The sequence below is a fragment of the Hypanus sabinus genome, chromosome 7, assembly GCF_030144855.1.
Source record: "Hypanus sabinus isolate sHypSab1 chromosome 7, sHypSab1.hap1, whole genome shotgun sequence".
NCBI classification, from domain to species: Eukaryota; Metazoa; Chordata; class Chondrichthyes; order Myliobatiformes; family Dasyatidae; genus Hypanus; species Hypanus sabinus.
Genome location: NC_082712.1, coordinates 75,332,367 through 75,345,330, shown reverse-complemented (window position 1 = coordinate 75,345,330; position 12,964 = coordinate 75,332,367). Strand labels below are relative to the sequence as shown.

Below are 12,964 nucleotides of genomic sequence, written 5' to 3'. Positions count from 1 at the left end.
CTTTTCAAATTGATTTGAATTTGCAAGCCCTACACAAGCTCCGAGTTGTGAATCAGTTAAAATTAGTGGATTTTTTTCTCATATGAGTGACAGCCACCAGAGCCAAGACTCATTGGATAACCTTCATCATTGACAACATGCAATGCAAAACATGGCAGAAGTTAAATCTCCAAACAGCCCTCAAAAAGAACATCTATGTGCATGGCAACAGCTCTGGAATTTTTTGGCAAAGCTTGTTCATTTGTTCAGGGGCCAAGGGAAAAGATGAATGAACCTCAAAAAAAAAAGAAATATGTGATCAATTTAGGAACTGATGTCCTGAAAGCTGAGAGAACATCACATCTGGGTGTAATCACCCTCAGCTCTGATGACTATTGCTGGCCCTTGCAAAAACCATCACAATCTTTAGTTAGATTGGTGTTAGAGAGTTCCTAGGTCTTGTGGAAAACATACCAAGTATTTCCCATTAATTACGCTAAACAAAGTGATAGAATGTGCGAGTGGATCAAGATAATGATCATATCCACATACACATCTGCTCACAAACCCTTCAGCCGCAACCTGACACTTTCCTGTTAAGTTAGCCAAGCAAAGAAAGATGTTTTAAGTTTTTTTAAAGTTTCTTCTTTTGGTGTCCAAGCATAACCTTGGCCTGGACAGATTATGAGCAAGTTCCTTGAGATCGTCAGCAAAACCAAATACTCCTGCATCAACTGTAACTAGCTCTTATTGAAGATCTAGAGTAGAAATTCTCAATAGAAAAGATCCCTCTGGCCTGCATGCCACCCCAATTGTTTTTGAGGCATGGACAGAGGCCTTTGCAATTTCTGGACTGGAATATGGTGAACGACAGGCCCTAAACCCAAAAGCACACATGATGAAAAAAATATATAAAAGAAACCACCGTAATTTGTCAAAATCATAAACAAGTTTTTGATTTTGAAAAGACAAACACGTCTGTAATATATACAATGCTTATTTTGGGAGAACTTTTTAAGTTCTCAGCCTTCAACAAACCCAAGGAGTTGGTAAGAAAAACCTACGATTGGCAAGGTATAGTGTTGCAAGTGTTCCATCTCATTTAACAATACTTGTGGGCAATTGATGATGAGAACCAGGTTAGAAAGACATGCAGATACTCAGCGTAATTCTTTTTCTTTTTCCATATTCCCATTCATTCCTACCTGAAGGATGTAACCACGGACATAGTCTCGAAGAGTCCATCCTAGGCCGTGGAGGATCTGGAGCACTTCCTCTTGCTTGAGAACACTGAAAAGACGATCGAGGAGGATCTTGAGGCGTACAGGCACAGCCTGAGTACCGTACAGCATCAGGCTGCTGATGTCAAATACCACGTTCGATTGCACAATCTCCACCTGAGTTGGGTGGTACAGATGCTGGGTGCTGAGCTTGTCCAGCGCTGGGGAGAAACAGAACAGGTGATCTTAAACAGAACCTTCACACAGGACAGAGTGATATCACTTAGCAAATGTGATCACTTCAGACAAGGAATCATGCTGAATTGCATAAATTGAGAACGTAGTGCTTTCCTTCAGATAAGGGGAATGGAGATCTGCTTCTTCCCAAAAAAAAATTGTTGGTGGAATATGGATGAGAAACTGGCTTAAGGAAAGAAAGCAGGGAGTACTGGTAAGAGGTCATTAGGTCATTTCTAAGACAGGATGATGTTCCTTGGGGGTTTGTGCTGTGCCTACTGGTTTATTTGATATGTATTAATAACTTCCATATCAATATGCAGAACAAAATTTCAAAATGGGCAGACGCAGAGCTTGAGATTGTGATAAGCAATGGGGAAGATAATAAGGGACCGCAAGAAGTGTGCCACAGGGATTACTGTTGGCTCCACTGTTGTTCGTTATCTGCATTTTCAATTTGGATGAGACTGCAGTTGGCATCACTAGAAAGTTTGCGGATGACACCAGACTTGCTGGCACAGTGCCAGTGGACAGTGAAGAAGGTTATCTAAGATCATAACAGGAACTATATCAACTGGCATAATGGGCCAAGTAATTCACATGGAATTTAACTCAAGGCAAAGTGATACTGTCTAGGAAGTTAGAACTTGCAAGACTTACACAGTAAATGGCAGGACTATGGTGGGTATTGTAACATGGAGAGACCAAGGAATACACATACGGTTGCCGTAAATTGGTGGCGTAATTAAATGGGGTGGTGACGGTGGCATTTGGCACATTTCTCTTCATCAGTCAGGACAATGAGTACAGGAATTGGGACATCATGTTACAACTGCACGAAACGCTGGTGATACTACTCCTGCAATATTTTGTGCAGTTTGAGACCAAACAGGTATTGAAAAAAATGTCATTTAGCTAGAAAGGATGCAGAAAAGATTCACAAGGATGTTAGTGGGACTGGAAGGCTTGAGTCATAAGGAGAGACTGTAAAGACGAGGGCTTTTTCCCTAGAGTACAAAAACCTGGTAATGACATACAGGTGTATAAAATTATCAGGGGCATAGGTAAGGTGAATGGACACAGTCTTTATCCCAAGGTAAGGAAGCCAAAAGCTAAGTGAGCATAGGTTCAACACAAGAAGGGAGAGATTTAAAGGAGACCCGAGGGGCAACCTTTTCACACAGTGGGTGTGAGAACGTGGAACCAGTTGCCAGAGGAAGAGGTTGATGTGGGCACAATTACAACAATAAAAAGGTATTTGACTAGGTGCATGGATAGAAAGGGTTTAAAGAGATATGGGCCAAAACACCGGCAAATGGGTTCTCTGCGATAAGCAATTTGGTGGGCATGGGCCAGAATTTAAATCAGGAAAGGCCTGTTTCTGGGCTGTGTAACTCTAAGACACAGCTGGCAGACACAAGGCAGTTGAAATTTAATCTGTACAGAGAAGCATGCAATGAACTTGGCAGAAACGACAAGGAGTGACAACATAAATTAAATGGGATAGCTATAAAGAGTGAGAAACAGGAGGAGCAGGGAAGGTACATACTTAAGTTCATGCAAGTGGCAGGATGTAAAAAGAAAGGTTTATAAGATTCTGGAATTCATAAGTAGAGGGACAGAGCACAGGAAGATTACATCAAACATGCATGTTAGATCATAAAAGAGGTATTTCATTGAAGCCTAATCACTATATTGGAAGGTTGTAAAATCCCAGAGAAGGTACAGTTAAGATTTACTAGAATGGTTCCCAAGATGAGAGATTTCAGCTACAAAGTTAGATTGAGGAAATGGAATTGAAAGGTTGAGAGAAAATATGAGACATACTTAAATGCATGCTTTAGAGAGGAAGCTGTTTCCAATAGCAAACGGTTCAAGGACGAGGGACAAATTTAAATGATGGTCAGATGTCAAAATGAGAATGGTAAAACATTTTATTTTATGCAGAAAGTGGTTATAATTTAAAACACAAGGTCAGTAGGGGTTGTGGAATTAGAAGATATAATTTATGTACCTCGTCATATGATGTGGCCAATCATGGTCTTTCCACAACTATGATTGTTCTCAGCAAATGTTTCTACAGAAGAGGTTTGTTATTGCCTTCTGGGCAACATCGTTAAAAGACGGGTGACCCCAGCCCTTATCAATACTCTTCAAAGATTGTCTGCCCAATGTCAGTGGTTGCATAACCAGGACTTGTTATCTGCTCCAACTGCTCTTATGACCATCCACCACCTGCTCCATGGCTTCACGTGACACTGATCTGGGGGGGGGGGGGGGGGAGGCTAGGCAGGTGCTACATCTTGTCCAAGGATGACCTGCAGGCTGATGGAGGGAAGAAGCGCCTTATACCTCCTTTGGTAGAGACATATCTTCACATCGCCACCCAAGAATATATCAGTGTTTTCTAAAAGGGATTGGATAGATATTTGAGGCAAAATTTGCAAAGTACAGGAAAAGTAGTATTGTCCTACTACTAGCAAGCACAGACTCAACAGGCTGAGTGACATCGTTCTGTGGCTTAATAATTCCATGATTCAATAGAAAGTAAATGATGCCTTGGATCAAATAGAGAAAATGTCAACACACACTCATACCCTCTCTCACACACACACACATACACACGCACGGGCAAGTGACAAGCACCTGTCAAAGTGAAGAACTTTCCACATTGATAGCTTTATCACTGTCATTAATGAAGTGAATGAAGGGAATGTATGAACCTAAAAAGAACAGGAAAACTCCACAAAGACAGCAGTGAATCTCAAGACTGAAACCAAATCACTGGAACCATGAGGCAGGGGTACCATCTACTGTATCATAAAGTTGCCCTCAACTGAGAGGTTGTAAAAGCATCAAAAAAAAAATTGAACATGCCAGGACTTTTTCTTCCTTATCTCCAAGAAGAAAGGGGACAGGAATGACATCAGCGAATAGAGACCCACCTCGTTACTGAATGTAGATTACAAGAACTTGTCCAAGGCCATTGCCAACAGTCTCAAGACTGCTATTGATCCACCCACACCAAACCTGAACTGTGACTGACAGAAAGATGTCTGACAACTTTGTATTGCTCAGACATACCATCGCCTACATGCAGGACAGGGTGTGGATGCCTACCTGCTCAACTTGGACCAAGAGAAAGTCTTCAACAGGATGTCACACATATACATTGTGGATATGCTCTCCGAAATGAGCTTTGTAGAGGGAATCTGAGGCTGGATCCGACTGCAGTCGAAATCAATGGGTGGGAAACAAACAGCTTCCCCATCAAGTCAGGAGTCAACCAGGGTTATCTGCTCCCTCATCTTGTTTATGTCTGAAGCCGTTATGAAGAACAAGAGCATAAGGGAGTGACATTGCCAGGCAGTGGAAGAATCCAAGTGGAGCTTCCCTCTACATCACCGTCTTCTGCTCAGTTCACAGACTGATGAGCATCTACAACCAGTCTGAGTTGGCATCAGGGCAAGAGCTAACCATGCAAAGAGCAAGGCCTCATTACCTGAGGGTGCCGAGGATGCAAGTTGGAATTGGAATTGGCTGGAGTGGTTGGGAAGGCAAATCAGAAATTCTGGCTGGAGGGGATGTTCCCTCTCAGTAACTGGGAAGTACCTGGTCTTTAGGTGCGAGGTACTCTGAGGTTGGATCTACTTGGCACACTCGTGGCCCATTCCCCACTCCTCCAGCTTGGAAATCACGCAGGGAATCTTCTGATTTATCTGGATACCCAAGATGGAGTGAGCCAGACCAATCAAGTCCCTGGCCAATGGGAGCAAAAATGTACCCAATGCTGCCATCATCCTGATGACCACCTTTGTGTGGGGCTGCATTAGGCACATATATACGTAGGCACCAAGTACCACAGTGTGTAAAGCTCTATCTGTCCCTGGTGTTGTGAAGAATGAGTCTGGTCCCATCACCACACAATGTCCCAATCAGCTGGTTGTTGCCGTGCTTCCTGCCCTTTGTGGAAAATATTATTCTAGACCAGTACCATTGAACACAGCTTCATCGGGCTGTGGTCAGCATGGAACATCCTGCAGATACTGCAGGAGAAGGACTTGATGTATACTGTGAGGTGGTTCCCTGCGAACACTATCCAGACCACTTGGAGAAATGCCTCGTCACCAGCACTGACCAACAAGCATCAAGATTTCGCTGGGCCCTCTAGTTCAGATACTTCCCATATGCTCAAGACGTCACTCACACCATGCGCCGTCCCCAAGAGGAACGTAGCAGGGATGAGATGGACACTCCTCTCTTTCCGGCTACAGGTTTGCAAAGAAGATGTGGAGTAAGTTGCAAGAACCTGCATCACAATTCATCCCAAGCAGAGATCCTGTTCTACAGGACATTCCCAAAGACCCACAGAGAGATGGCTGCTGGAAGATCATCGACTCAATGAAAGACGCCCTTTGATGTGCTCAGAACTTGCTGGTTTCCCGCACATCAAGATGTCCATAGACAACTGCTGGCACATTAAAGGCTGCAGGAGTACACGCTGAAGCTTGATGCAACCGCTGCAAGGGCTGTTGGGGAAGGACCACAATATAGGGCTTCTCCAGCGCTGGGCAGAGAGGGACCGAGTTGGGTAAGGAAGTCCCTCAGTTAGTGTAATAGTGTACCATCCCAGGGGCCATATGAGGAGCAAAGGTGCTATTGGTTTTAAAACAAAATGTAGTTTAACTCTTTATGCATTATCTACAAATGTAAGAATGAAAAGGTGTTAAATGGTTTAATTTTGTAAATTATCCATCCAATAAAAGACACAATGGAAGAATTTAAAACTGAGAAGTTTTGATGGGAGAATGTTTTCACTTGATGGCTAATACTAATGGTAGAGCCAAAAAGATTAAATAATAACTCATAAGGTTCCTGGGAATTCACATCACGGATGACCTCACCAGGTCCCTTAATATCACCTCCCTGAACATAAAGGCACTGTGGTGCCTCCACTTCCTAAGAAGATTGAGGCAAGTCCAGCTCCCAACACTACCCCCAACCCTGCCCAGCGCCATTGAGAGCATCCTGACAAGCTACATCTCCATCTGGTATGGGAGCAGTCGAGCATCGGACCAGAAGTCCCAACAAAGGACTGTGAGAACAGCTGAGATGACACAGGGGTCTCCCTACCGTCCATCAGGGAAATGTATCAGCAGCGCTGTGTACACAGGGCCATTACTATTATTAAGGATCACACCATCCTCTTTGACTTTCAACCATCAGGCAGGAGACTCTAATGCATAAAAACAAGAACAGACAGGATGAGAAACAGTTTCTTCCCCCAGGCCAAGAGGCTTCTGAACTCCCGGCCACATCGTATTCGAAGCATCATTGGTTAATCTGTTTCATACTTCATAATACTTAATATTAATGCATTTAGTTTGTTACTTATATATGATTATCCTTACTTTCATAAGTTATCATCTGTTATGTGTACTACTGTGCTTTACACCCTGGTTCGAAGAAACATTATCTCATTTCTATATACATTATATGGTTATATGTTATAAACATGTATGTAGTTAAATCACAATAAACTTCACTTGACTTGACTTGATAAATCCATGAAGAAAGTCAAGAGAAACTTTTTAAGAGAGCACGATGAGAGCTCACGGTGGAGATTGCAACCACAGAGAGCAGTTGAGGTGAAGGAGTGACTGGATTTAAGCTGGATAAGCAAGTAGGCTAGATGTTGATGGGGTGAGGAGATAACCAGTCATAGACCAGGTGCATTGTCTTGTCAGTTCCTGCACTGAAGTGTCTTGTTGAATCCATGATCTCTCACTTCAGTCGTTAAGTAAATACGTTGTGAAAGTGTGCTTAATATATCTCCAGTTAGGAGCTGAGATAGATAAAGGAAAAGCAAGCTATACAGAGGCATAGTTCTGATGCATGCATTGAGAGCACTCTCTTACAACAACCTATTGAAGATGACTTTGCATGTCAAAATTAAAGGACTTCTGAAACAGTCAGAGATTATAGCAGGACCATAAGCAGTGACAGGACACAAGCAACTGTGAAAGGGCAGGCCTGAAAAGGCAAAGCATTCCCTCTCACCCACACATCTTTACAGAGCCAGGCCTCCTCCAAATAGATCTCCTGCAGGACATCTGCACACACTGAGGAACACTTCATCAGTATCACTCAGCAGCCATAAGGGAAGCCTCAAATTTCTACACCAACACCACACAGGGTTCAGACGCTGGCTGAAACAATGTACAACAAAATGCAAGCTTTCCCAATATCACCGGTGGAAAAATATTTCTTTTACTCAGCACAAATATAATTCTAATTCAGATATTCTAAATTGTAATTTGCCAGAACTTTGGAAAATATCTGTTTGCAGTCATTCAAATGACTGTATGAATTTCACTGAATAAAATCCCTTTGATAAGACATTAAATACCCAATCTTTGCTTTTGAAAATATGTGCTGTTTGATATCTGTGCGCTCATTTATTGGGAAGTATATTTTAATCTAATCTTATTTCTTTTTTTTCTTGACTAAGATAATCCCACAAAATATGAATTTGAAAATCAGTAATTCTCCATTAATAAAGCACTATCTATGCCAACTGGCATATTTAAATATTCTTTGATTTTGCAAAGTACATTCATCAATTAACACAATTACAAAAATAAGGAAATTACCCCAATTAGCTTCAAGCAATAGAGAGAGATTGAAAACGATTGAGCTGCCTGCCTGTGTGTGATAATCATTTTATCTTCACCACAGAGAGATAACTTACGAACTTGCACACAGCATCCATTCATATATGCAGAATAAATTAAAATTGCACAGAAAGGGAACTTTTATCACATTTCCTATTATCTTATTCTAAGCGACACTTCAGCAAAGAGCACGAATTCATAGCCAGGGGCAAGGTACTGCTTGACACTCCAAGCAACTTTTGCTCCAAACTTTGAACTGAATCCCGCTTTATAGAGTGGCCTTTTTATTTAATAACTATCACATTTCTGCTCTCTCCTGTGCTGCGCTCTCTGAGGCAGTCATGCAACAGTCAGCACCAGGAGATAATAACATCTTCAGATAAAAGTAGCAGCATTAATGTAATTGTCAGATCATCTCTCTTGCAAATCTTTTGGAGTTCTGACCGCAGATATGACACCTGTTTTTGTCTCCTCTGATCCTGCAGCAGACTTTCCACTGAGGGGTTGCCTGATGCACATCCTGCCAGATACCAGAACAATAAAGATGAAGAAATTCTTGTCAGAGAGGCTGCCAAATTCTACAGGAAAGCTATTTATGTAAGCTCTCTCTCTTTAAGTATCTTTTATTAACCCATCTCCCCCATCCCCCAGTTTCTCCATCTCCCCCCTTCCATCTTTCTTTCTTCTGTCTTTCCTTTACCCATCTCTCTTTCACTTTAGCTCTCTCACTCTCTTCTCTTTTCTGCATTTTTCTCCCCTTACCCTTCTCTCTCACTTGCCGATTCCTCCTTTTTCTCTCTATCCTTCTACGTCTATTCCCTTTCTCCATATCTCCTAGCTTTCACTCTCTTGTCATCCACCCTCCCCCTGCTTCTCTTTCACCAACACTACCCCCCTCATTTCCTCGTCTCCCTCCCTTATATCCTTCCCCGTCACTCGTTCCCATAGCTCTGACTTCCTCTTTCTCATTTATCTCTCCCCTTTTTCTTTCCACTTTCTCTCTTATTCCGCTTTGTCTTCTCCACCAACCTACTCACATCTCAGTTGTCTACTTCCTTCCTTCATTCCAATCCCTTTTCCTCTCTCTCTCACTTTCTCTCTTGTCTCTTGCTCTTCTTCCTTCCAGTTTTTTTTTTCCTTTCTCCCCTCTCTCTCCTTCAGAGTCATATAGCGTTCAGTCAATGAGCCCTTTGGCCCAACCAGTACGACCAATGTCCACCTGAGTTAGTCACATTTTCCTGCCCTCTGAACCCTTTCTGTCCATGTACTTGTTCAAGTGTCTTTTAAATGTTCTTAATGTACCTGCCACAATGACCTCCTTCGACAGCTCATAATAAGATTCTGTAGTTACTGGAAATCAAGAGCAACACAACCAGACACACAAATGCTACAGGAACTCAGCAGGTTAAGCTGTATCTCTGGAGGGGAGAGAGCAGTCAACATGTCTCAACCAAATCACTAATTTCCCTCCATACTGTAGATGCTGCCTGACCTGCTGAGTTTCTCCAGCATTTTGTATATAACACCCTGACAGCTCATTCCATATCAGACCACCCTCTGGCTGAAAAGTTTGCTCTAGGGTTCCGATTAAATCTCTATGCTTCCCTTCCAATCTCTCTCGCTCTCTCTTTCCCTTTCCCCCATACCTTCTCTCCACCCCTCTCTTGCTCTCTGACCATTCAGCCCTTTGCGTCATGTCCAACATTCCCTAAGAATAAGGCTGATCTTTCTTCTCAGTGCACTTTCTACACTGTCCCTCAATTCCCCGAATATCTAAAAATCCATCAGTGTCTATCTTGAATACACAGCATGACTGAGACTCTTCAGCCCTCCTCGCAGGAGAATTCCCAAAGACTCTCTAGTCCCTAAGTAAAGATTTTCCCTCCCATCACAGCCCTATATGACAGCTTCTTATTTTGACACTTTTTTTTTTAAAAGTCCAGCCATCTATCAGATAGAAACATTTTCATTACATCAGCCCCATCAAATACTACCATAGATTTAAAGACATCTTTTCTGGAGCTTGTTTTTGAGCACAATATTAATACCGAAAGCTTAAAAGTTATTATCTCCTGTGATCAGAATCCAAAAGCAATTGTAAGGCTGCCCTGGTGAGATCACCAATATCAGTGCAAGACAGGAGTCAATCCTGAATTCTGTGCAATAAAAAAAGATAATTTCTATATATTTACTGAATGAACTAGGAATATTTTCAGAAAGCAGTTTTTCATCCTGTCCATTTGTGGGATAGGATCTTTATTCCACAGTTTTTTGTCACAAACTTTTAAAATTTCTTGAAATTGAAAAGAAAAACAGCATGACACAAGCAGGCACATGTTCAATGGGGCAGAATGTCATTTGCTACAGAATCAGCCTAATTGCATTTCATCAATTTCATGAAGTGCAATGAATGGAGAGTCATGCACAATGGAACATTTTCACTGGTTGATCTTTCAGAACTACACACTAAAAATGACTAATAAATACAGAAACATACAGATATTTTAACTACTAGGGAGTCAGGGACTTTGGAAGATGTACTGGAAAGAATTGAACTGGCCATGTTCTTACTGATTGGCAAAGCAAGCTTCAGGAGCAAGCAACCCAGCAGTGTTCTTTCTTCTTTCCCTTTTGCTCTTGTGAAAAGGTATAGTCACGCTTCTATCGGGGAAATTTAAAGTCAGCAACTTTTAGGTCATGGACAAGGTTGAATGGACATGCTATGAAACAAAATATTTGTGGTGACAAAATAAAGCACCATGATTAATATAGAAATCTTTACCACAGGCAGTCTGGTATGTAATCAGAGATATTATGAAGTCAAGAATCTAAATGAGGTCAGGAACAGAAATAAACACACAAAAAGCTGGAGGACCTCAGCAGGTCAGGCAGCATCTATGGAGAAAGGTAAAAATTCAATGCTTCAGCTCAGGACCCTTAACTAAGAGTCAGCAGGAACAGATTTTATTTTTCAGCAGCTCAGGTGAGAGGAGTGTTTACTGGTGTCAGAGCCCTGTGGAAGTTGGGAGAGAGGATAAGGGGAGCAGATTTGGGCAAGGCCAGTTATTTTGGACTATGTAGGCACTTACTGTGCTGGCGGCAGAGGCCTCACCGCAGCTGCAAATAAAAGAAGGGTAGGCCCAAGTAAAGCAGCCATTGTTTGAGTGTGTCAGTGATAGAGTATGAAGGCTTTGGCTCAACAGGCGGAGGCACAGTTGAGAAGAGGCGAGCCTTTTTCTTTTTTGGTATAGGACAGTCTGGATGGAATGCTCCTCCTGTCAGATGTAGGAATTTGGGATACCTAACAGCTTTCCTGATGACTACATCTGCAGGAAGTGCACCCAACTTCAGCTCCTGACTGACCAGGTCGAGGAGTTGGAGCTGCAGTGGAAGTACTCAGGGTCATTCAGGAGGTTAAAGATATTATGGTTGAGACTTATGAAGAGGTGGTCAAACCCAGAGTACAGGCTTTGGACAGTAGATGTGTGACCACCAGGAGAGGTATTCGGATTAATAGTCAGTGCAGGGGTCCACTGTGGCCATTCCCCTTTGGGTACTGTTGGGGGATGACCTACTGGGGTACGGCAGCAGCAGCCAGGATGGGAGCTGGCTCTGAGGCTTAACAAGGAAGGGTAAAGTCAAGCAATGAGGTAGCAATAGGGGACTCGATAGTTAGGGGGACAGAAATGAGATTCTGTATAGAGTTAGGAAAGAGGCTGAAGAGAAGGACCTCCAAGGTTGTAATCTCTGGATTACTCCCTGTGCCATGGGCTAGTGCAGGTAGAAATGGGGCAATAGCACGGATGAATGAGGTGCTGCTGAGATGGTGTAGGGGACCGGGTTTCAAGTTTCTGGATCATTGGAACCTTTAATGGGAAAGGGGTGACCTTACACGAGGGATGGGTTGCACCTGAACCCGGGGCCAATATCCTGGCCGGGAGGTTTGCTGCTGCTGCTACTGGGGAGAGTTGAAACAAGTTCTGCAAGGGGCTGGGAACTGGAGCTACGGCTCAGTAAGGGAAGGATCAGACCAGTAGACGTCATGAAAAGTACTGGAAGGCAAAATCAAATGACAGAGTACTATGTGTAAGGGTGATGATCTTAGAGCTTGGATCAGTATATGGAACAATGATGCTGTAGCCATTACTGAAACTTGGCTGAGAAGGGGGCAGGAATGGGTGATTAATGCACCAGGGTTTCAAAGTTTTGGAAAAGATAGTGGAGGAGGTAAAAGAGAGGGTGGAGTTGTGCTACTAATCAGGGCAGATATCACAGCTGCACTCAGATGAGACATAATGGATGAGTCAGTCACTGAGTCCATTTGGGTGGAACTCAAGAATAGGAAGGGTGCAACCACATTGATGGGACTGTACTACAGACCCCCTAATAGCCACACAGACACTGAGGAACAGAATTGTAATCAGATTAAGAAGATATGTAAAAATGATAGGATTGTTTTTAACTTCCCTAATATAAACTGGGGCCTTCTTAGTGTAAGGGGTTTAGATGGGGCAGAATTTTGTTAAGTGTATCTAGGAAGGTTTCTTAAATCAGTATGTAGATGCTCCAGTGAAAGGAGGGGCCGTACTGGACCTGGTGTTGGGTAATGAGCCTGACCAGGTGACTGAGCTTTCAGCGGGTGAACGGTGACCACAACCTTTCAGGATAGCTATAGATAAGGATAGGTATGGTCATTGTGGGAGAGCTTTAAATTGGAGTTGGGCAAACTATGAAGGCATTAGGCAGGCACTAAGAAGGGTTAATTGGGAACACCTTTTCTCTGGCAAGTCCACGTAGACATGTAGAGGGTGTTTAAAGATCAATTGCACAGAGTACAGGAAAGTTATGTTCCAG

At 42.8% G+C, this 12,964-nt stretch overlaps 1 protein-coding gene across 1 annotated transcript in view; it reads right to left on the bottom strand.

The window, feature by feature from the left end:
• bnc2 (basonuclin zinc finger protein 2) overlaps window positions 1–12,964 on the bottom strand; it is a 283,605-nt gene that overhangs the window by 250,383 nt on the left and 20,258 nt on the right. Inside the window, exon 4 of the mRNA XM_059976307.1 lies at window positions 1,185–1,420. Coding sequence (XP_059832290.1) covers window positions 1,185–1,420 — 236 coding nt within the window. The remainder of the gene's footprint in view (window positions 1–1,184; window positions 1,421–12,964) is intronic.